This window comes from Lepidothrix coronata, unplaced genomic scaffold (genome assembly GCF_001604755.1).
Source record: "Lepidothrix coronata isolate B3197 unplaced genomic scaffold, Lepidothrix_coronata-1.0 Scaffold284, whole genome shotgun sequence".
Lineage (NCBI taxonomy): Eukaryota > Metazoa > Chordata > Aves > Passeriformes > Pipridae > Lepidothrix > Lepidothrix coronata.
In genome coordinates, this window is record NW_016690464.1 from 48,047 (window position 1) to 69,904 (window position 21,858).

Consider the following 21,858-nt stretch of genomic DNA (forward strand, 5'->3'; position numbering starts at 1 on the left):
TGAAAAACTTTGTGCACTTCCTCATGATAAACTGGTCTTAACTGTTATCAGTTTCTGGGTCACTGTTGAACTGTGGATTTCCACACTCAAATCTCTTTTAAACACAGGCTTACTTTTCTGTTTGCTTTCTAATGCTGGAGACTTTCCACAGCTCTGGGCTGGACTTCTATTTGCACTCTATTGTAACTTGAGTTACAATAATATTTTGTAAGTGAAGACAACCTGGTTTTATTGGAATTCTGGGAAAAAAGATTCTGGCTTATCTAAGATGAGCTGCTTCTTCAAGAAATCACATTTTACTTAAGAGCTTGCCATGTGATTTCACTGGTAAAATTAGTGCTCTTTAAAAGCACAGATAAAGCCTTTTCACTGAACTACTGATTAACTTAATGTTTGCTATGGTAACTCTTGTCTTCAAACCAACAATCTTTGTTCTACTTTCCATAGTGCTGTTCCTGCTGGTGTTTGATAACACTTGGAAAGGGAAACAATACAGGCTTGGTAGGCTGGAGTTGCTTTACAAAAAAAAAAAAAACCAACAAAAAAACCCCACAAAAATACAACCTGGGCATGTTTTGTTGTTGGGGCTTTTTATTGGAAGGGAGATATTGCTTGAAGCTATTCTGGCTTGTGTGGACTATGTCACATATATGTTCCTGGTGTTTCCTGCTATATACAGAAGGGGGAATTACTTCAACTGACAGTGGTGGTGGTGGGGAGGTTAGACTGGATATTAGGAAGAAATTCTTGGCTGTGAGGGTGGGGAGGCCCTGGCACAGGTTGCCCAGAGAAGCTGTGGCTGCCCCATCCCTGGAACTGTTCAGGGCCAGGTTGGATGGGGCTTAGAGCAACCTGGAATAGTGGGAGATGTCCCTGCCCATGGCAGCGGGTGGAACGAGATGGTCTTTCAGGCCCCTTCCCACCCAACCTATTCCATGATATACGGATGCAGAGGAGTGGGCTCTCTGCCCCTACACGCGAGCTGATCATACGTATTTAACTCCTCATTCTGGCTCCAGCCGTGGAGCTGGGGTGAGGAAACCTCTTCGTCTGTCACTTTTTTTTACGAGGCGCATCAGTATTTGCTACTTGTACGGCTGGGTTTTGATATTATTGTAGATAGAGGGACGGGCTTTCAGCAGCATCCACGGTCCCCACAGCAGCGTCAGTGACCGGCTCTGGCGCAGATGACTCCGCGAAGCCCCGGCGACCAGAATACAAGACACCGCCCGCTCTGGAAGCACGGCAGGGGTGGTTTTTATTCCTTCCGCAGAAGGAAAAGGCGGCAGTTTCATGTCTGAAGCAGCGTTTTCCCCGCGGAGCGCGGCCCGCCGCCCTGCCTCCCCCGCTCCCTCCCGCCGCCTCAGCGCCGCTTCCCACAATCCCCTGCCCGACAACAGGGCCCCACGTGACGCGCGGCCCATCATGGCGGCTCCCAGCGGCCGCCGGCCGCAGCCCGCGGGGCCGGGCGGGGGGAGCGGCCCCGGGGCCGGGGCCCTGCGGGGCGCCGACGAGGACGCCGAGGGGCTCTACGTGGCGGTGGAGCGGTGCCCGCTCTGCAACACCACGCGCCGCCGCCTCACCTGCGCCAAGTGCGTCCAGAGCGGCGACTTCGTCTTCTTCGACGGGCGCGACTCCGAGAGGTACCGGCGGCGCTGAGGGCGACGGGACTCCCACCCCCTCTCTATCCCCTGCCCCCGGGTCCGGGGGGGGCCGGGTGGCCCTTGGGCTGCGCCTCCCCCGCTCCGATGGGGGGCCGGGTTGTGCCCCGGGGCCGGGGGAGGTAAATGGGGGTCGGGGGGCTCTGAGTGTGGGGTGAGGGAGCGGCCCTGGGGCTGCCTGGTGGGGTCGGGCGGAGCAGGACCCTCGGCACGTTCCTCTTATTTCTATTAAAATAATAATAACTGCAATAATAGTTCACAATATCGCCCTGACTGTCACTTAGTCAGGTGTAGCTCTCAGCAGGTGTGCCCGTGTCGGTGTAGCCACAGAAGCTCCAAACAATTCAGGGCAGAAAAACACCGGTGTATTAAGTTATTTTAAATGTGTTTCCTGTTTTCGGCAACTCGCCTTAAGCTGGCGGTTTTCAGCATCGTTAGGCAGAATCAGAAAGGTGCGTAAGAAAAAAAATAAACATTTTCTTGTCTATATAAATAGTCCTAATCGTGGCCCTCCTTTTAGGATTATAAAAACAACACTCTGCTTGAGTTAATCATGGGCTGTCCTGCCCCTCCTGGAGCACTGAGGATGAGTGCTATGGCCATAAACAAATTTTCTCATTGTGTGGCTCAGATGGCTCCTCCATTGCTGTCGTTCACAGCGTGGCCATCCCAGATTCTTGAAAAGTCTCCCAGTGCCACGACTGGAATAGCTCTGATTCTTGGCTGACACTTGTGTTCTTGGTCCTTCATTGGTGGCTTCATTAGCAGCTGTTGGGAGCGATTCCTGGAGCTATTTTGGGAAGGTGGTGAGCAGTGTGTGCCGTGGTGGTGCCCTCGGTCCAAAGGCTTGTTGAGTCCTGTGAAACAAGGGGACAGTGGTGCCTTTCTCCCACTGACATCCGTGGGAATGGGTAAAGGATGTCAGCCAGTGTGAGTCAGCTTGGAAATCTGAGACCTTAGTCTGCCACTGGATGGGCTTTCTCTCTTTTTATATATATAAAAACCGTGTTATAGAACCACAAGCTGTATTTAGTCTTTCCAGAATAGGTGGAAAACTTGTATCTATGTGAAACTGCTTGGGGTTGTCTGTAGCTTCCATGAAAAAATTGGATTTGGAGTTTGGAACATAAACTAAGGGGGTTTTTTTCCTGCCTCTTTTGTAACCATAACATTCTGGCTAAACATCAGGTTTAATTATAGAAATCCAATTGTAGCCTTTGTTAGAGTCGAACCACTGTTGTTCTGTATCAACCAAGGTTTAAGAAGTCTCTGCCCATCAGACAAATGAAGCCATAAAGAAGCAGCTTTAGCCAAAGTATGAGAAGCAACAGCTTGTTGGGAAAAAAAGACCCTTTTTATCCTCCTCATATCTTCTCACATGACACAGGATCAGCTTTTCTGTCTGACAGTTTTCACTGCATCCTCCTGAGCTGCTTTCACTGCCCCATTTGTCTGTGACTAGAAAAATCTTCTGTATATTTATACTGTGTTTCCTAACTGCAGGAATTTAAGTCTCTTTATTTTTTCTGCCTTTATTCCTCCCTTCTGCCTGGACATCACAGTTCCATCCGTGGGGATCACTGCTCTTTTATTATTATCCCATGGCCTCTCTACACGCTCGACTTCCCCAGGCTTTGTTTCTCCTCCTGCTCAGAACTTTCCACGAATGAACTGCAGAAGTGCAATTCACTAAAAATGGCACATTTATTTTGATGAATTAAAGGAAAAACTCACCTATATGAATAACACAGCGTGAACAACCTAAGTGTGCTTGATGGCAGGGGGACTGCTCAGTGTAGGCATGAAGCTCTGTAAACCTTGGGGTTCTCCTTGCATTTGGAAGATAATGGGGTTATTTTTTAAACTGTGCTTGAAATAGTCTGTCTGCTTTCTTTAATTAATATTTTGAATGACCAGCATAGGAGTGAGACACTTCTGAGGCCAGTTTTTCTTGTTTCCCCTCTGAATGTCTTGAATGTCTTGGGATGTGGCCACTGAAAGAGGGAGAGACGTTTTTCATGGTGACCAAAGCCATGCAGGGACAGGTGCAGGGAACTGGCTGGGTCTCGGGTTGTGTTTACTGCCATCGTTATTTATTTGTTTTATGCCTTCTAGTAGTGCCTTGGTTAATTTTAGATCAGCTGGTGCTGGAGGAGGCTGACAGGGTCATGGCAAGGGCTTTGCTGGGTGACCTGGTGTGAGAAATTCAGGATGTGGAAGTGTATGGGGGCATTTGGGCTTCCTGTTTGTCTTTTCTAAGTGTTACAGATTGGGGGGGAAAAAGGATCCTTCTCTTTCTAGTGAAAAGTAAAGAGAGAAAGTGCCACTCCTTGTATCCAACTGCAGTTTAATTTTAGAGTTTTCTTGTAGTAAGACAAATTATTTCATGGTCTAATTATTTCAGGTTTCGCTGGACTATTTTGTGTGCTAATTTTTTTTAAAAAAAAAGCTCCAGTAAAATTGAAGTTTCTCATCTGTCTGGCAAAAATCACACCCTGTTATCTGTGAGGGGGGAGAGACTGAGGAGCTGCTGAGATTAATTATTGAAGGAGAGCTACAATTAAGGATGAGTAGTCCGGAAGTCCTCCAGTAGAATAATCACTGACATTCTTCTTTTCATTACTAACGTGTTGTCTGTTCCAAAAGCCAAGCTGGCATCCTGGTGGTGGTGTCAGCTCAGAGACTCTTCTTCCTCCCAGGAGTGTCCCCCAGCCTGTCATAGGGATAAATTCTCAGAGTGTATTTCACAGACCTACTGAATTGCTTTGCTTTATGTGTCTTCAGATGGCAAAAGCCAGAGACAATATGATTGTCTGAATTCTTTAGGCTGTGGGTTATGATTAGGAGTGGTGACTTTTCACAGCAAGGGAGTTTTATTATAGTGAATATGTACAGTAATATTGCTGCCCTTAACTCCTTCAGCATTAATCAACTCCTATAGATTAGGAAATCTCTCCTTCTGGTTGCTTCTCCTTAATTATGAACATGTGGAAATAAGCCAGGTAACCCTAGAAAATCTCAGCTTAATGTGATAAGACTTGAGGAAAGAGAAGCATTTAATGGGTAATTTGAGATGTTCTCCCCTCTCGGTTTACATTTTATGGGAGTTCCTATAATAGTTCATCCGAAGTTTTGTTTCTGTGCCAAATGGAAAGGCTAAAGATATATAAAGAAAAATGACTTTGCACGATGAGATGCAATTAAAATGGGAGCTATATAAAGAAATGGAAATGTTTCCTTAGGAGAAACCTGCTGAAGAAGTTGGTAGGAGCTGTTTGACATCACGTGGTGAGCTGTAACTTTTACAGGCTTTCACAAATACTTCTGTCTCCCCTCCACAGCAAGAACTTAATTCACTCCCAGGTTCTTGACAGTTCATTCAGCTTTTTGCTGATGTGGGGGACGTGAGTCGGGTAATTTTTGTTCAGTGCCCATTAATCCAGCTCTGGAAACAAGGATTGCCAAATTACCCCAGCGCTCCCTCGCTGTGGGACTGCTGAGCTCTGTGTTTCTGGGCCAAGGGATTTTTTGGTTGCAGCCAAAGGTCGGGGTACAGTAGTTGTGCAGTGCCCTGTGGTAAACAGGAGGCTCTTAGAGTGCCTGTTGTCATTCCCAGATGACTCCTGGGGTGAGGACACACAGGAAGAACTGGGGTGAGCAGCTGGGCTCCAGTTGCACCACATTCCTCTGGCTCACGTGTGGCCTCTGGCTTTTATGCCAAGCACCTGCGTTTGGTTTTGGTTTGTTTTGGAAGGAAAACAGATATTTTTGCTTGACTACAGAAGCAGCAGCCAGTGGTTTTGTTGTTCTAATGCTAATGTCATCTGGAAGGGTGATTACACGCTCTCTGAACCCAAAGGTAGCCACCAAGGTTTCAGATTTCAGCACTTGGAGGAAAGAAGTGAAGCAATTCAAAGTTTCACCCAAAATCAAACCCACAGATGAGCAGAGAGGGAGGCCCAAGATGCCATCCTGTCAGGGCTTAGTGTGTTATTCTTTCTAAATAAAGATCCCTGAAATAAAGGACTTGTTGGGTTTTAGGTAAAATCACAGAATCATGGAATGGTTTGGGTTGGAAGGGACCTTCAAGACCATCTTGTTCCAACCCCCCGCCATGGGCAGGGACACCTTCCACTGTCCCAGGTTGCTCCAAGCCCCATCCAACCTGGCCTTGGACACTTCCAGGGATGGGGCAGCCACAAATATTAGACCTCTGCTAGGATGAAATTGTCAATTCTACATAGAAGGAATTGTTTTTCATACCTGGACTTAACCCAGGGTGCGTTTTTGAGGTGCAGGTCAGGACAGTGCTGTAACACAAGCACAAGAAGACAAAGCACACTTGCTGCTGCTTATGTTTAAATCTCTTGGCTCCCTCTTTTGCTGTTTGCCCTGACCTTCACCTTTGTCACTTCTTGCTTTGTTGTAATTTCTCCATCTGCATTGTTCATATTTTCTTTAGATGTATTTCCCAAGACACTGTGGAACATGGAGGGGGGCAGAACGTGGCTGCTGCATGTTCAAAGGGTGAAAGCACAGGATGAGGAATCCTAAAAAGATTCCTTTCTGATCAGTTCTTTGCAGTTCCTGTACCTCAGACATCCAGTGAAACAGAGCTGAAAACAGCCATTTGGACTATCTGAGATAGTACTCTAAAAACCTTTAGTGACTAGAGAAATTAATAGTACTATGTTTTTCTCAGTTACACAAAGTATTGACATTTCTAAGCTATAAATCTAGATATAGCAGTAATTTGCTTACAAGTTTGTTAATCCAAAACTGATGTTTCCTCATCTTAGAGGTTCTGTTGCAATTCCAGTGAGACTCTTCCAGAATTCTGCAAGAGTTTTATACATTTAGCCATTAGTTCCCAAGATGAAGACAGATAGTTGAGGTTTGGAGAATCCCACAAGCTTTGGTCTTTTTATCTTTTCAGACAACTTACAAGTGTTGTATTGTGCAAAATATCAATAAAAGCATTTAATCTCTTCCAGGTTTTCAGACAAGAAAGAAAGGCTGATGCATCTTAAAACCAAACAGAGAGAATTCCAAAAACAGTAAGTCGAAGCTATTAAATGAATATAAAGTCTAAGAACTCCCATAAAAGCAAAACAGTCTCTCTAATGCACTGTTACTGGAGACAGACCCAGTCCACATAGTCATAAAACTTTCAATCATGTTTTTTCCTCTAGTGTTTTGAAGGCCATGGAAGGGAAAGAGATAACTGATCAGCTGGTGAGTTGTTCCAAGTGTCCTACGGTTTTTAAACTCTCTGAATTCCTGGATCTCATAGTTTAAAGTTACAATTTACCTTGAGGGCATTGTGTTGCTTTCCCAAAAAGCCTGTTGTAAGCAAAACTGAAATTGGCTCTGCAAGCAGAGTGCTCCAAACTGTCAGGATTTTCATTTCTCCCTGGATATTTGTTCAATAACTAATTTTCCTGATTGGCTTCATGCTAAGCATTTGTTTTGTTTGTGGCATTCCTCTGTGCACAGAACACTATATAAAATATTTAGTTGTTTGATCCATTGAAGAGCACCCTGCTACTTGTGCACTGAAGCCTTTGTTGTTAATTATTAGTCGGTGTGTTTAAAGTCGTTTGTGCCCCAGAGTTGCTGAATGTTCTTTTTTTTTTTTTGCCCCAGAGATGGAAAATAATGTCTTGCAAGATGAGGATTGAGCAGCTGAAACAGACCATTTGCAAAGAAAATGATGAGATGACAAGACGTGAGTAATGCCCCTGCTTTTGTGAAGTGAAAAAACTCCCCGGGTGCCTTGGAGTGAAAAATCAATTGAGGTGAATTTGAGCGTTAGGTTTTTTGTTTGTTTGTTTTTAAAAAAAAAACAGTGAATTTCCAAACCATTGCTCCTTAAATCAACTTGAAGGCAAATCGGTGAGTGGATTTTTAGCCTTTTCATGCCTGGGTTTTAATTAGGAAACAGCAGCAGGCATTGTTCAGCTGGATGGAGATCCTTTTGCAGCAGCTTTAAAAGTAAACTGCTTAGCAGCCTGTGACTTTTTGGCTGTGTCCCTGGAGATGGCTTTATTCAGTGTAGTGTTTCTGATCACTTCCTCTTGATAAAGAGGAGCAAACAGCTCTGCAGCTGTTACAGATTTCGAGAAACTGCTGAATTTTAACCCACACCTGTCTGAAAACCCAAAAATCCTACTTGAGCAAGAGTCACTGAAATACAGTGTAGGCTGGTGAGCTCCATTCAGAAACTCCTTAGATGTTTTACACTAAATTTGTAGGGTCAGTTTGCACCACTCCTTACAACCTGCATGCAAAAGAAGTAGAGGAAGCATATTCAGAAGCATATTGGTGGAATCAGGGATATTTTTATGACTTGGAATTCAAGAGGAATACAGAGAGTGGAAGCAGAGGCATAACCTGAGAATAGTCATAAAGGAGTAGCACAGGCTTGCAGTGATCACAGCAAAAAGGCTGAGATGCAAAATGATCTTCAATTAATAAGGAGGATGGATACTAACAGTAGGAAATGTATAATAAGTAAAAGGTGAAGGAGTAGACAAATCTGTTAATTAAAAGGAATGCGAGCAAGTAACAGTGCAGAGGAGTCTGGAGCATTTAGAGCTGCCTTTGCTTCATCTTTCCACAAAGAAAATGTGATCAGCTGCTTAGCCAGATGAAATTGTACATCATGAGAGGACTGCAGGCTAAGGAAAGGAAGCAGACAGCTAAATATTATTTTGGTTGTGTCAGCAAGGCCTTATGGAAGTTAAGGAACAGGCTGAAGTAGTCTGGAGCACTTGGAAGCACATGAGAGAGGATGTCCCAAGAAACAGAGTGAAAACAGTCCCTGTTTTCAAAGGATGGAGGAAGAAAGAAACATAAACTGATGACACAGTCATCCTGTTATAAACCTGTGGGCACTTTGCTGTTAACTGGAAGATAAGGTAGGTAAAAATAGGCATCACTTGGTTATGAATAGGTCTGGGGATCAAGTGGTGTAGTGGAGGATGAGGCAGAAGCTGCAAATAACTTGGATTTGGGCACTACCTGAAACTATCTCTTGAGCAAACAAAGACATTTGTTCTGTAATCCCTGCAAGCTTGGCACAAAAGGTTAGAAAAGCTGCCTTCAGAGAGTGGTGACACTGGTCAGACTGAGGAGATGAGGCAGGTGGAGCTCAGCAGGAGCCAGTTCTGGCCCAGTTCTGCTCAGTATATCCCATAATAGCTCACATGGTAGAATAGAAGGTGGAGTGGAAGAAGCCAAGGTGGATGATGATATGACTTCTGCAGAGAACAGAATCAGGTTCAAAATCATGCAGATAAATGAGCAACATCATCTGAGAAGGACAAAGTTGAGTGCACGTTGTTTAGGAAAGAGAAGAACGAACCCAGAGTGGGGGATGCTGGTGAGATTTGGCAGGGAAGGATCTGGAGAATTGCAAATTAAATAAAAATTAAATCAATCTCATGCTGCTCCAGAAAGGTTCAGTCCTCATTCTGGGTTAACTAATGCAAGTGTTGTATTTAAGATGGAAGCAGTTGTCCTGCTGTGCCCAGCATTGGTGTTGCCTCAGTGGAAGTCTGGTGTCCAACTTGAGCAATTTAAGAAAGATACGGATCAACTGGAGAAAGTCTGGAAGAGAATACTGGGAATAAAACACAAGGAATGGCTAAGAAAATTGGTGTTTGGTTTAGAGAACGGGAAGGCGAAGAAAAACAAGCTTTTCAGTAGGTAGAAGATTATTATTTTGAAGATCTGAACTATTTTTTTATCCTGGGAAGAAAGGAAAAGAGGAAATCAATGTGACTTTGAGGAACTTAGTCCCCTTTTCTCAAAGTGCAGCTCTGAAGGTGGCAGAAAGTTTGCAACAACCAGGGAGTGCAGTTCCTCCTTTCTACTCTTCTATGAAGTGTATTATCTGCAACTTTTGCAACTTCTCTTGATTCACACTGAACTTGATTAGACTTAACCTACAAACTGAGCTAACTATTGCCCAACTAACATGTTGTTAGCTCAGTTACACCAAAATTGCTCTTGCAGATAGACCTAAAATTAACTCATGCCATGAATAGCCAGTAGATCAGGAACCCAACTTGATTTGCTCTTGGGCCACAGTAGAAAGTGTAAAAAAGTTGTTTCTCTTCTCTTGGATGTGGCATAGTTTAATTTACCTGAAATAAGAGCAATTTCTAGAACATTGGCTTCCTTCTTTCGGGGTCGACTCTCCTGGAGACCTCAATAACTGGCACTCGTTAAAATAATGTTTTAAAATCTGTGTGTGTTTGCCTTCTGTCTGTGGAGAACAGTTCGAGGAGACAGGCTGGCAAACCCCTGGCAGAACTCTCTGGGCAGAGATCAGTGTGCCTGGGCTTGCATTTATCAGCCAGAGCAGGCATGTGGGACAGAGTGGTGTCCTGAAATACTCCTGGGGACAAGTTTTAATCACCTCATAAACTGGGTCACAAAGCAGAGGTACTGTGCATAGAAAAGGACAGTTGTTTCTGCACTGGGACTTCCAAGGAGGAAACGTGTGTGCAGTGATCTCGCCTGCTCTCAAATAATTGCTGTTGGACCTGCAGGGAAGGGAGTTCACTCTGTGAAAAAGTAGCCTTTCAAGTATATGAATGTGAAAATTGAACAGATGGATGTTTTCTTCCTCCTCTGTCTCTTATTCTTTATGCAAAGAGAGAGTTTGGGAATATGAATGCGAGCGTTAATTGATTTTCTGTTGGCGTAGAGGAATGCTTAAAGGAATTACTGCTGATACAAAGGGATTGTCAGAGAAAAGTTGGTTTTACTACAGCTTCTCTAACAGGGGTCACTTATTTTATGAACATGAGGAATATTAGTTCTTACCTGCAGGAAGAAAGTATTCTCACCACCTTTAGTTTGGGACTTTGCGTCTCCCACGTATCAGATCTTCCTTCCTATCAGACACATCATGGAATGCAGCAGGTCAGATAACTGGAAATAATTTCCTGATGTTCAGAGAAAGCAGCCTCTGTGCCTGCAGGGTCAGGCACCCTTCAGACTCGGGTGAATTGAGAGTTATAGACATTTATTTGGAGAGTGTGTAAGAAATCTTTCCCTATGCTGCTGAAAGGTGGCTGACTCTCTGTAGCACCACATGTTTGTTGGAAGCATTGCTGCAGTCAGTTATTTTTATAGCAGAATCGGCAGATCATAGAATCACTAAGGTTGCAAAAGACCTCTAAGATCATCAAGTCCAACCTTTGATGCTTCAAGATGCTCTTGAAGGATATTTTTCCAAGCCTGATGCATGGGAGTGAATCCGGGAGGTTGCAGCGCTTCAGTACATGAGCACACTTCTCATTTTGGGACTGGAAAGGGAGATAGCCAGCGTTCCCTGTGGAAACAAGGAGTCTGCACCCTTGAGATCCAAGTGCTTTAAGAGCACATCCATGAGTGTGAAGCTCAAATAAGACACTAACAGCAGCAGAGGTGCCAGAAATGGTGAATGAAGATGCTATCTGCGCTTGATTTTGGCTGCAAGCGAGGCCTGGCTTTTTGGCCAGCACCGTGCAAACATGTACAGTCAGGCTATTTCTGTCAGGATGATTACCTCAGAGTTTAATTAAACTGGGAAATCTTGGCTTTTCTGCTCCAAATCCAAAAATAGCTGGGTAGAAGATAGGGAAAGAATAATCCCAGTTGCAGTCTCTTTGGAGACCTTCAGAGAAGATTTAAAAAAAAGTTGTGCCACCGAGCAGCTGGAAGATGTTAATAGTTTAGCAGGGTTTTTCTGTTTTAGGCTGCTATAGGTCTTGTTTCCCATAAATATTAATAAGGCTTTGTCTCAAGCTTTACCACAAGCTCCTGTTCCAAGGATAACATCTGCTGCTGCTCCCAACAGACACAGAGGGGCTGCTGAGGATCAAGGAGGAGAACCAGAAGCATTATCGCCGGGCTCAGCGGCACCAGGAGAAGAAGGAGAAGATCCAGAGGCACAACCGCAGGCTGGGGGACCTGGTGGAGAAGAAAACCTACGACCTGAAAACCCAGTACGAGCACCTGGCAAACCTGCGCAGGACACACATCCTGGAGCTCACCTCGGTCATCTTCCCCATTGAAGAAGTGAAGACAAGCATGAGGTAGGGAAGGCTGATCCTTTTGGGCTCGTTTGGCTCGGCTTTAGACACCCAGAAGTGAGTCGTGTCTGTCTAAGGTAGAGGCTCAGGCTCCCTTAGCATGGTGGGAGGGAGGAGGTGTGTTCCCCAAAGACAGAGGTCCAGCACAGCAGGATCTGGAGGTAGTTCCTTCTCCCTACTGAATGATATGAGCTATGTGTCCAGTGTTAAACTTCCTTAAAATATGGATTCACATCGCTGGAAGTGTCCAAGGCCAGGTTGGACAGGGCTTGGAGCAACCTGGTCTAGTGGAAGGTGTCCCTGCCCATGGCAGTTGGGGTGGAACGAGATGAGCTTTAAAGTCCCTTCCGACCCAGGCCATTCTGGGATTTTACAAAAATAAATAATTAAAAACCCCAAAATGAAGGAAAGTAGTTTTAGTAATAAAGAGTTTTGCATGACTGCTTCTACAAGCATTTTGCCCTCGATGATTGGAGCAACCTGCTCTAGTGGAAGGTGTCCCTGCCCATGGCAGGGCGTTGGAACTGGGTGGTCTTTAAGGTCCCTTCCAACCCAAACCGTTCTGTGATTTTTACCAAAAACAAGCAATTAAAAACCCCAGAACAAAGGAAAGTAGTTCCGGGAACAAGGAGTTCGGCAGGAGCGTTTTCCAGGCGTTCTGCCCTCGGTGAAGTCTGGCTCGGTGCCTGCTGAACGCGTATTTGATCGTATTTTTTGAAATTTTCCTTACCCACACCCTCTCTCCGTTGCCCTGCAGAGACCCCGCGGACGTGTCGACCGAGAGCGACAATGCCATGACCTCGAGCACTGTGAGCAAGCTGGCGGAAGCCCGCAGGACCACGTACCTCTCCGGGAGGTGGGTGTGTGACGACCACAACGGGGACACCAGCATCAGCATCACAGGGCCCTGGATCACCCTCCCCAACAACGGGGACTACTCGGCCTACTACAACTGGGTGGAAGAGAAGAAGACCACACAAGGACCCGGTAAGGAGCAAGGCCTGCTTTTTTTAGGCACCTGGGATGCTCCAGAAGCCTTGGATGCCAACGGAAGGCACTGAGGAGCAGTTGGCAGGTCCATTTGTTCTCATCCAAATTCTGAGTCGGAAATAAACACCGGTATGGGGATTACAGTGGGCAGGTTCCCTGCCCAGTTGGAACTGGGTGATCTTTAAGGTCCCTGTGGCTGCCCCATCCCTGGAAGTGTCCAAGGCCAGGTTGGATGCGGCTTGGAGCAACCTGGGATAATGGAAGATGTCCCTGCCCATGGCAGAGGGTGAAACAAGATGAGCTTTAGGGTCCCTCCCAATCCAAACCATTCTGTGATTTTATGACTAGTCTGCTGAAACCCTCTTCTGCAGGAAATGCTCACTGGGACACAAGCACAATGTAATAGAGAAATAAAGTTAATTATTCACAGTTTTGACATGGTTCACATGCCGTCATCTTAACAGGAATTCCAAGAATTACTATTTTCTTCCAACTTCTGACAGATTTCACTGTAAATGATTGCTAGATTCAAGCTGTTCTCCATACTTACAACTGACATTTTCCAGGGTAGACTTCAGTAACACATTAACACACTCACCAAGACTTCATTTAAAACCAGACTTTCATGTTGTTTTTATTTCTTTTAGATATGGAGCATAATAACCCTGCTCATACCATCAGTGCTGCATTGTGCTATGCAACTCAGCTTGTTAACACTTTGTCTCTCATACTTGATGTAAACCTTCCCAAGAAGCTCTGCAACAGGCAAGTAAACACACGAGGTGAATCAGTGGCCAGTTTGGGCTGATCCTAAATCAGTTTGGTTTGGGGAACGAAGTCATGAATTGGAACAGATTTTATGGTAACAGTGATGGCTTGTGAATTTTTGGGCTCTTTGAGGAAAGCAATAGTAGGATTTTAGACCACAGTTAACAGTCTTTCCTTTTTTACCTCCTGAGAGGGTAGACCAGTCATCACAGTTGGAAATAACACCTTTCTCATTGGTGTGTTCAGCATCATCAAATTAGAAATGAAATATGACAAGTCCACGAATAGCACTTTTCATTTTTTTTGGACCCCCACTGTGCTTCACAAAATCCCAGCCCAATTCAGCAGCTCTTGAATAGCTCTGCTACATTCTGTACTGTAAAGCAAGGCCTTATAATGTGCCAGGACTGTAATTCCCTTTGGGATAAAACACCCGTGGGGAACATTCCTGGCTGCCATATCTGGGAGTGCGTTGCACAAACCCCGTTTGGGATGAAAAGCACTGTGAAGTTTTTGATGTCTGTGTGGAGCAGATGGATTTGTACAGGAGCACTGAGGGAGCTGTACACCTGATCAGTCTTCCAGGGGTCTCAAATACGCTGCTGAAATTCTTTTTAAGCGTTTCAAATAGTGGGTTTTGAAGTGAGGGCACAAAAATTGCGTAGGGGTTTCAGCTTTTCCTTCCACCCTGTGACAGGGGGTTAGGACTGGATGATTTTGAATGTCCCTTCCAACCCAAAACATTTTGTGGTTCTGTGATTTTATTTGGGTCATCAGCCTTCACAGAAGGGAAAGGTTGGGAACAGGAAATGATGCAAGGTTTAAAAGGAGACCTGAAACAGTTTGGCCACAGTGGATCTTTGGGTTTCATACAGTTTACACCACCTGTCCTGTGGAAACCGGTGAGAGCAGGGCAAGCAGTGCTTGTTGATAAAATGCTACCAGTCTTGCCAGGCGAAAAAATAATCTCCTGAGCACTCTAAAACTGGCTGTACACTCTAAACAAGTGCTCACTGTGAGGATGTTTACTCCAGGGTTTGTTAGGAAGCCAGGGCACGGAATGCTGATGTCTCCAGCAAGTGTATTTTCACAGCATTTTGCTTTCTGTGTCTTTATGTGTGTGTGTGGTGTTTTAACAGCGAATTCTGTGGAGAGAATCTCAGCAGACACAGGTTCACACGGGCAGTGAAGAAGCTGAATGCTAATATCCTTCACCTTTGCTTCTCTCAGGTAGGGGGAATGCACATTTGGATTTTTTAAATAGCTTTTAAAATACCCCCTGTGCCTGCTGGTTTCCTCCAGGAACTGATCATGTGTTTTCCTTTTTTTTTTTTTTTTTTTCTTCCTTCCCCTTGGCAGCATGTAAATTTAGATCTGCTGCACCCACTGCACACCCTCAGGAACCTTATGTACCTGGTCAGCCCAGACACTGAGAACTTGGGCAGGTAAGGAAAGCAAAATCTCAAATCTCTTGTGGCTGAATCCCTTCTGAATTTATGCCTATGCCTTTCCCAGAGAGGGAAATTCTCTTCTGCCATACCTGTAGAGCACAGAATTCAGGGTATTTACAGGAGACAAGAGAGAACAGGGAAAAGGGGATCCTGAGTAGGAAATCAGATTCCAGAGATGTGTGTTTGCTGTGTCTCAGCGTATGGCAGGCCCAGCTGGAGCCTTTGGTAGCTGATGATGGAATTATTTCCCATGCCCAGAAGCAGGAACTCCTTCCCTCCAGGGAACAGCAGCACATATGCCAGGCAGCCTTGCCATGCTCCAAGTATGACCCTGCCCACGCCTTGCCAACATGTGAATACCTGAGAGCATCCAGCAGTATAAACCCTGACAAGCATCCCAGGCAGACCTTTCCCAAAATACTCCCAGTCAGTGAACTCCCTAGACCAAAATTGACACTTCAAATGGTATTAATTTATATGTAAATTAAGATTAAAGACAACTCTTCTGTTAACTCAGTACGTGACAAAAAGAACGTCAGTTCCTGGCCTTGCACACACCAGGTTTAATAATCTTTTTTTTTTTTTTTTTTGAACTTAAATATAAGGAAGCAAACAACATTGATTTCCCATTGGGATAATCCAGCCACAAGTCACTTGTTCCTGAGACAGTCTGCAAATACTTGTTTGATGTGACTAATGCTTTATTCCCCCCTTAAATGTAGTGTTCTGAAATCTCCTTTTCCACTTTGTTCTCCTGTACGGATCTAGTTTTATTCAAAAACCTGCAGTGCCACTAAGAGGAACTGCCTCTTCCCACTTACCTTGTGTTCTCTGGATATATCCTTACTGATTCAGCCCAAAGACATGGGGAGCCAAATCTTTGTAATACAGCTTGGTTTGGAAAAAAAAAAATATCTGTGCTTGCTGCTGCTTGCCTGAAAACAGGGAGAGTGCAGGAAATACCCAGAGGATGGAGAACTGTGTCCTGGAAAGCAGCTACTGTAAAAGGTCCAGGGGTCACAGTGGGTACCTGTGCAGGTGTCACAGAGCTCCAGGTGCATCCTTTGGGTCCAGGTAGTAAAAGAAGGGGTCACAGGAGAGTTGGATAAAATGTCTCCCAGACTGCAGAATGGCTTTAGAGACACCATTGGGAGCAAAGGGTATGAGCTGGTTGAAATGAGGCCCATGTGCTTAAAACACAGATTAATTACCCACAAGAATGAAGGTGGGGATTCTGCTTCCTTCTGTCATCCTCCCAAGGCTGGACGAGTTTCTGGAGTGGATGCTGTCACCAGGCAGGAGTCACTGGGCTCAGGACAGGGAGAACGGGTGGAACATAGTGGCCTTTGTCATAGAGGAGGTCACCTGAGATGATCTAATGGTCCCTTCTGGCCTCAAACTTGATGACTCTCCTCTCACGTTGCCTTGTTAAGCAAAACGCTTTGCCAGGAGGCAGCGCTCCCATTCCTTCCTGGATTATGAAAGGGGAGTGTTTGCCTTTAATTTCTAAGCTGGCTGCAAAGTTTGCAGCAACCAACTCTCTGTCTTTTCCTTTAGAAGGGAAAAGATACCTAAGCATTTAGTTGCCTGATAATCTCCTCTATACACTACTGTTTTCATATACATATAATTCTGCTAAGCTTTAATTGTCTGGATTAAAATTTTCCATGCTAAATCGCTGCTTCAGGCTCCTTCTCCCACTAAGGCTGGAGAAACACTTTTGCCTGTGTTACAACAGTTACTGTATTTTATGGCTGGAGTTGGTGATCTTGGGTGTCTTTTCCAACCTAAATGATTCCATGATTCTGTGAAATTCTCTCTCATGTTTCACTGAGCAGCTTTGGAATGAATTCTGGTAGGGATGCTGCTCGCTGTGGGGAATGTGCCTTTCTCTGCTTCTGTGAAACCATGACAGTCTCTGACCGTGGGTCACAGGCCTCTGAAAGTGCCTGTTTTGGCTCAGTTAAAGGTAATTCAGACTTGGGCTGGAGTACAGGCAGCCCAAAGCAGTGGGATGGGGTGGGATGCAATCGCTTCTCCCGCCAGACAGTGGCAGCAGGGAACAGTCACAGTGCAGGTGGGTTTAGCCAGGACTCCTGGAGATCCAGCCCATTGCCCCTGCTCAAAGCAGAGCCAGGTTCTCAGGAGTGGAGCATCTCTCACATGAAGAAAGGCTGCAGGAGCTGGGCCTGCTCAGCCTCAAGAGATGACTGAGAGAGGACCTCATCCATGTTCATCAGTATCAGAAGGGAGAGAGCCAAGAGGGTGGATGAGGCTCTGCTCTGTGGTGCCAAGCAATAGGACAAGACACAGTGAGCAGAAACTGATGCACAGGAAGTTCCACCTGAATATGAGGAAGAATTTTCCTGTGGAGGTGACTGAGCACTGGAACAGATTGCCCAGAGAGGGTGTGGAGTCTCCCCCGCTGGAGATATTCAGATACCATTTGGACAGAATCCTGTGCCATGTGCTCTGGGATGACCCTCCCTGAGCAGGGAGGTGGGACCAGATGACCCACTGTGGTCCCTTCCAGCCTGAACCATTCTGTGGTTCTGTGGGGGGGCATTTGGAGTGTCTCCAGTGGAGACCCCACAGCCTCTATGGGCAGCTGTTCCAGTGTTTGACCAGTCTCATAGTGAAAAAGGTGTCGAGGTGTTGCTCAGGGTGAGGTGAGAAGTCTCCACTAGTGAGTTGTGCCAGGTCTCCTAAGTTAGAGAGACAGAGCTGAGCCATCTCACCTGGCCAGGGCTAGTGTTGGAAATGAAAGCTGTTCCACATCAAGCTGAGATTCTCACCAGTGGAGCTCTGAGTTATCATCACTAGTGTGTGTTCCACTATCCCTGCCAAAGCAGAACGGCTCCTGCTCCGTGGTCTGGAACCCTGTCACTTCCTTGGCCAAGTGTTTTTGTTTCACCACTGTCCTAACACAGCTCTGCAACCAGTGAGTTTCTCCGCCAGCTGATAAAGACCAGGGGTGTTTGATCTCTCTGCTGGACCCGTGACAGAGCCGTGGCATTCCTAGGCCTCACTGTGTCCGTGTTCACAGGTCTGGGCCTTTCGAAATCAGCGCTGATCTCGAGGACTCCATGGAGTTCGTGGATCCCAGCGCCGCCGGCGAGACGGACGAGAGCGGCGACGAGCACGTGAGCGACGAGGAGACGGACCTGGGCACAGACTGGGAGAACTTGCCGAGCCCCAGGTTCTGCGACATCCCCTCGCAGCAGGTGGAGATGCTGCAGAGCCAGAGCACCCAGGTGTCCCAGCCCATCGCCAGCAGCAGCGCCGGAGGGATGATCTCGTCGGCCGCCGCCTCGGTGACCTCCTGGTTCAAGGCCTACACCGGGCACCGCTAACCAGGGACAAAGGGTCACAGGAGCTGTGGAAGGAACCCCTCCCCGACAGTGCTGTAGGAAACCTTACATATTCAGTTAAGTAGTGCCTGGAACAAAGAAAAGGTCAAGGACTTTCGTTTTGTAAACCGAAAAAAAAAACCCCACACCTTTTTATTTACCCAAGGTGACTGTGACGGACCGTTTTGTAAATTAGCTCCTGACGGATTCTCTGAGGGCACTTGGTTTCTTGGTTCTGTCTGCATTGAATATCAAAGGACCCAGCGACCTCCAGTTCTACTTCCTGAAGAAGACACAGATTTTGGAGCATTTGGATCGGGATGGGCACAGAGGAGGCTGCTCAGGGCGCAGTCTGGACAGTGGTGCAAATGCAGTTCCCACTTTCTTAACTCCTTACAGGGTTTTCCTTTGTGTGTGTGTTTTAAATCTGTCTTGCATAATGCAGAAATGCGTATTTCTAAATTTTTTTCATTCAGGACATGAAAATTATGCATTTTTAACATGTTTTCTAATCTCTGTTGCCATATTTTTAATACAAAGAATCAGCATGGGCAGGGAATTCACACAGCAAGTTGCTCTTGTTTTAGATTTCGGTTGTGAATCTTTTACCCAGTTTTGCCATAGAAAAACTGGCTTGTTTCATGCTCTTTCCACTGGTAGGTGTTCTAGAAGTTTCGTGTTGTGCTGTCCAAGGCACACAGGCTCTTTACTCTTAATATCATACACCAAAGAAACACTGGACGTTCTCTTTGCTAGACCCACATTCGACGCTGATCCAGGATTGTGTTGTTGCAATAATATCCATCCGTTCCGACACCGTCTTGCCACTTCTCAGCATTAGAAAAACCTCATTTCAAGCCAGTTTGGTGAAGTCACACGCTCTCCACACTACATGTGTTTTTAACCCTGTTCTACTTTATGTTTTGGGGCGGGGGGGGTGGGTTGTTTACTGAATGCCAAGAAGTTTGATTTCATTTCCCTGGCGCAGCTGGCTGGTGAAACCACGGGAGGTGGGATATGCCGACAGGTGAGTTGGTGGACAAGTGCTCCTCCCCTTCCTCTGCCTTGTGGGATGGAGCACTCAGGGATAGGGCTGCTCAGCAAGACTCCCAATGTGCAGTTTACATTTAGGATTGGGACATTTTCTCCACAGGGTCGACCAAGGTAAGGGCATCCTCCCCTCCCTGCATGAGGGAGGGTTTCTGCCACTCTGCCCCGTACCCCAAATGGGGGTTCCAGCTGAGTCTCCCCCCCTCCCCATCCCTTGTATGGCAGCTCTTTTTGGCCTTGGGGCTGGACATCTGTTGTCAGTAGTTAATTTTTCTTTTTTTTTTTTTTTTTGTTTTGAACCAAAGACCCTTAACTCCACACTAGCAACACAGACATGTTGTTAGAGGACAACACCCTCGCTCCTGCCGCTCTTTTGGTCTAATAGCTGGGTTTGTTTGAAGAGAACAGCCCAGGCTCCCTTGACTACTGGAGCCTGATCAGGGCCCAGGGGGTTTGGGCACTGTTGGCTCATGGCACTTTATGACTTGGATCCTTTGCAGCTCTGAGCAACCAGCACACACCAGTATGGGATACTGGGCTCATACTGTGCAGCCCCTTCTGGCTCATTTATTTTGCACTGGACCCTGCCATCTAAATACCTTTTTGGTTGTGTTCCTTTTTGTTTTTCATAGGCATTTCAGTCCCTCTTTCGTTGCTGCCTTTGTGCTACTTCGAGCCCCGAAAGGTCAGGCCATGACTCAGCTTCGTACACTGAATGAACTTAGGGAAAGAAAATCTGACACAATAACTTTTCTAAGCCATATACTTCCTATCCATGTTTTCCAGAATAATTTATTCGCAGCCATGTCACGTTCTGAGAGTGCACAAGGGCACGGTGAGGGTGTTCAAAGGTGTCGGGGTGGGGCTTTCCATGGAAGGCTTTTTTGTAACAGAACACAAAAGTTGTGGCGGTTTTTTTAAAGTGTTTTGCACATGTGTAGCTGAGGGAGAACTGTGTGTGTCCAAACCTTGAGTGCAATCACCGTTTTTCAGGTTGTTTGGGGAGGGAGGGAGGGCAGGAATATCTGTGGTTATAGATATTTGAAGGCAGCCAGCTGAGAGTTTACAAAACACTTCTCCTAGCATGAACGAACACGGGAATTTCAGCTCAGGCCGTGACTTTTGGCCGTGACCAGTGACCTGGGGTGGCCAGTTTGAGCTGCCAAGGAAGGGCCTGATTTTGGGGGCCCAGCCCCAATCAGGTGCCTTTGAAGGGTCTCAGATGGGACACCCAGGGGTGGCTTTTCACCTGCAAAAACTCACGGCCTCTCTCCGCAACTTCCGATGTAACTGAACACAAATGGTTTGGTTGTTGATTTGTTTGTTGTTTTTTTTTTTTTCTAAATTTTATTGTATTATTGCAATAAATCTTTAACAGTAATTTTTTTTTTTTTAAAGTTGTATATTTATAACTGTTACCTCTGTGTGGTCTGTTTTTCACCGTGCTGGGCGAAAGTACACAAAGAATTTCCAGCCTTCAAAGCATCACAGGGACCAGACCTGTTACAGTGTTACAGTCATACAGCGGTGGAATAAGCAATACCCATTCTAAAAAAATACTCTTACATAAAATAACTGCATCTCCAGGGGAGCAGGAGGCGGGTTCCTGCACACCACACACACACACACACATCCCTTTATGTACATGTAAACGGGTAAATCTCTCATGTGAGCCTGGCTCGGGGCTGCTCGTGTGCTGGGTGAGGTTTGTTTCTGCAGGTGCTGAATTCCTGCTGCGTGCAAAGGGGGATGCTCCTCCTTACAAGGTCATTTCAGGATGTGAGATGTGGCTTTTTACAGATGTAACTGTTAAAGTGAGGCAGTGTCTGAGCAACAGGGATGGGAAAGGGCTGAGCAGGCTCTGCCCTGGGGATGTGGTGGCCTGGCAGGCCATGGGTTACAGGCTGCTGAATGATGGAGGAAAACCAACCCCTCCCACCCGATTTTTTGTGATGTATCTGATGGGAAGGACTGATGCCCTGTGATTCCTGGCTGCTGCACACTCAGGAGTGGGAGCAGCAGCCACGTGGTGTTCCTGCACACAGAGCTGGGGGCAGGTTGTTGCCTCAGTGACAGCACAGTCAGTCCTGGCCATGGGCAAAGCCAAGCCTGGCTTTGAGCTCAGCTCATGCCTATGGGATGTTCAGGTCAGCTCTGCTTAAGCAGGGCCAGCAGCAGGAGGTTTTGTCCTCTGCCCACACTGGTTTGTGGCAGGAGAGCAGCCTGATAATGCCCCGAGTCCTGTCCCTACTCCAGGGTTGCCTGGACCAGCCAAAGGCAGGCTGGGAAGAGAAACAGCCCAGGGTGAGGCTTCAGCACCATTCCCACTCTGTGAGAAGTGGGACTCGAGACAGAGTTTGGATGTTTCAGTGCAGTTTTGTGCAGGTGTGAAATCCCAGAATGGTTTGGGTTGGAAGAGACCTTAAAGCCCATCTCAATCCAACCCCCTGCCATGGGCAGGGACACCTCCCACTAGACCAGGTTGCTCCAAGCCCTGTCC

At 46.3% G+C, this 21,858-nt stretch overlaps 1 protein-coding gene across 1 annotated transcript; it reads left to right on the forward strand.

The window, feature by feature from the left end:
- The first annotated feature begins 1,425 nt into the window (after nt 1–1,425).
- On the forward strand, nt 1,426–19,069 carry ATG14 (autophagy related 14). The gene is made up of 10 exons (XM_017836810.1): nt 1,426–1,643; nt 6,656–6,718; nt 6,854–6,896; nt 7,308–7,389; nt 11,515–11,752; nt 12,507–12,736; nt 13,387–13,504; nt 14,647–14,737; nt 14,867–14,952; nt 18,005–19,069. The coding sequence occupies exons 1-10, from the start codon at nt 1,426–1,428 to the stop codon at nt 18,309–18,311; spliced, it is 1,476 nt and encodes a 491-aa protein (XP_017692299.1). The 3' UTR covers nt 18,312–19,069.
- Nucleotides 19,070–21,858: the final 2,789 nt, after the last annotated feature.

What these genes read in the sequence shown, in the direction of transcription:
- ATG14 (XM_017836810.1), top strand. Translation starts at nt 1,426, where the DNA reads ATGGCGGCTCCCAGCGGCCGCCGGCCGCAGCCCGCGGGGCCGGGCGGG. An exon ending in AAGAGATAACTGATCAGCTG is followed by an intron (nt 6,897 to 7,307) that starts GTGAGTTGTTCC and finishes TTTTTGCCCCAG; the next exon opens with AGATGGAAAATAATGTCTTG. An exon ending in TTCACCTTTGCTTCTCTCAG is followed by an intron (nt 14,738 to 14,866) that starts GTAGGGGGAATG and finishes TCCCCTTGGCAG; the next exon opens with CATGTAAATTTAGATCTGCT.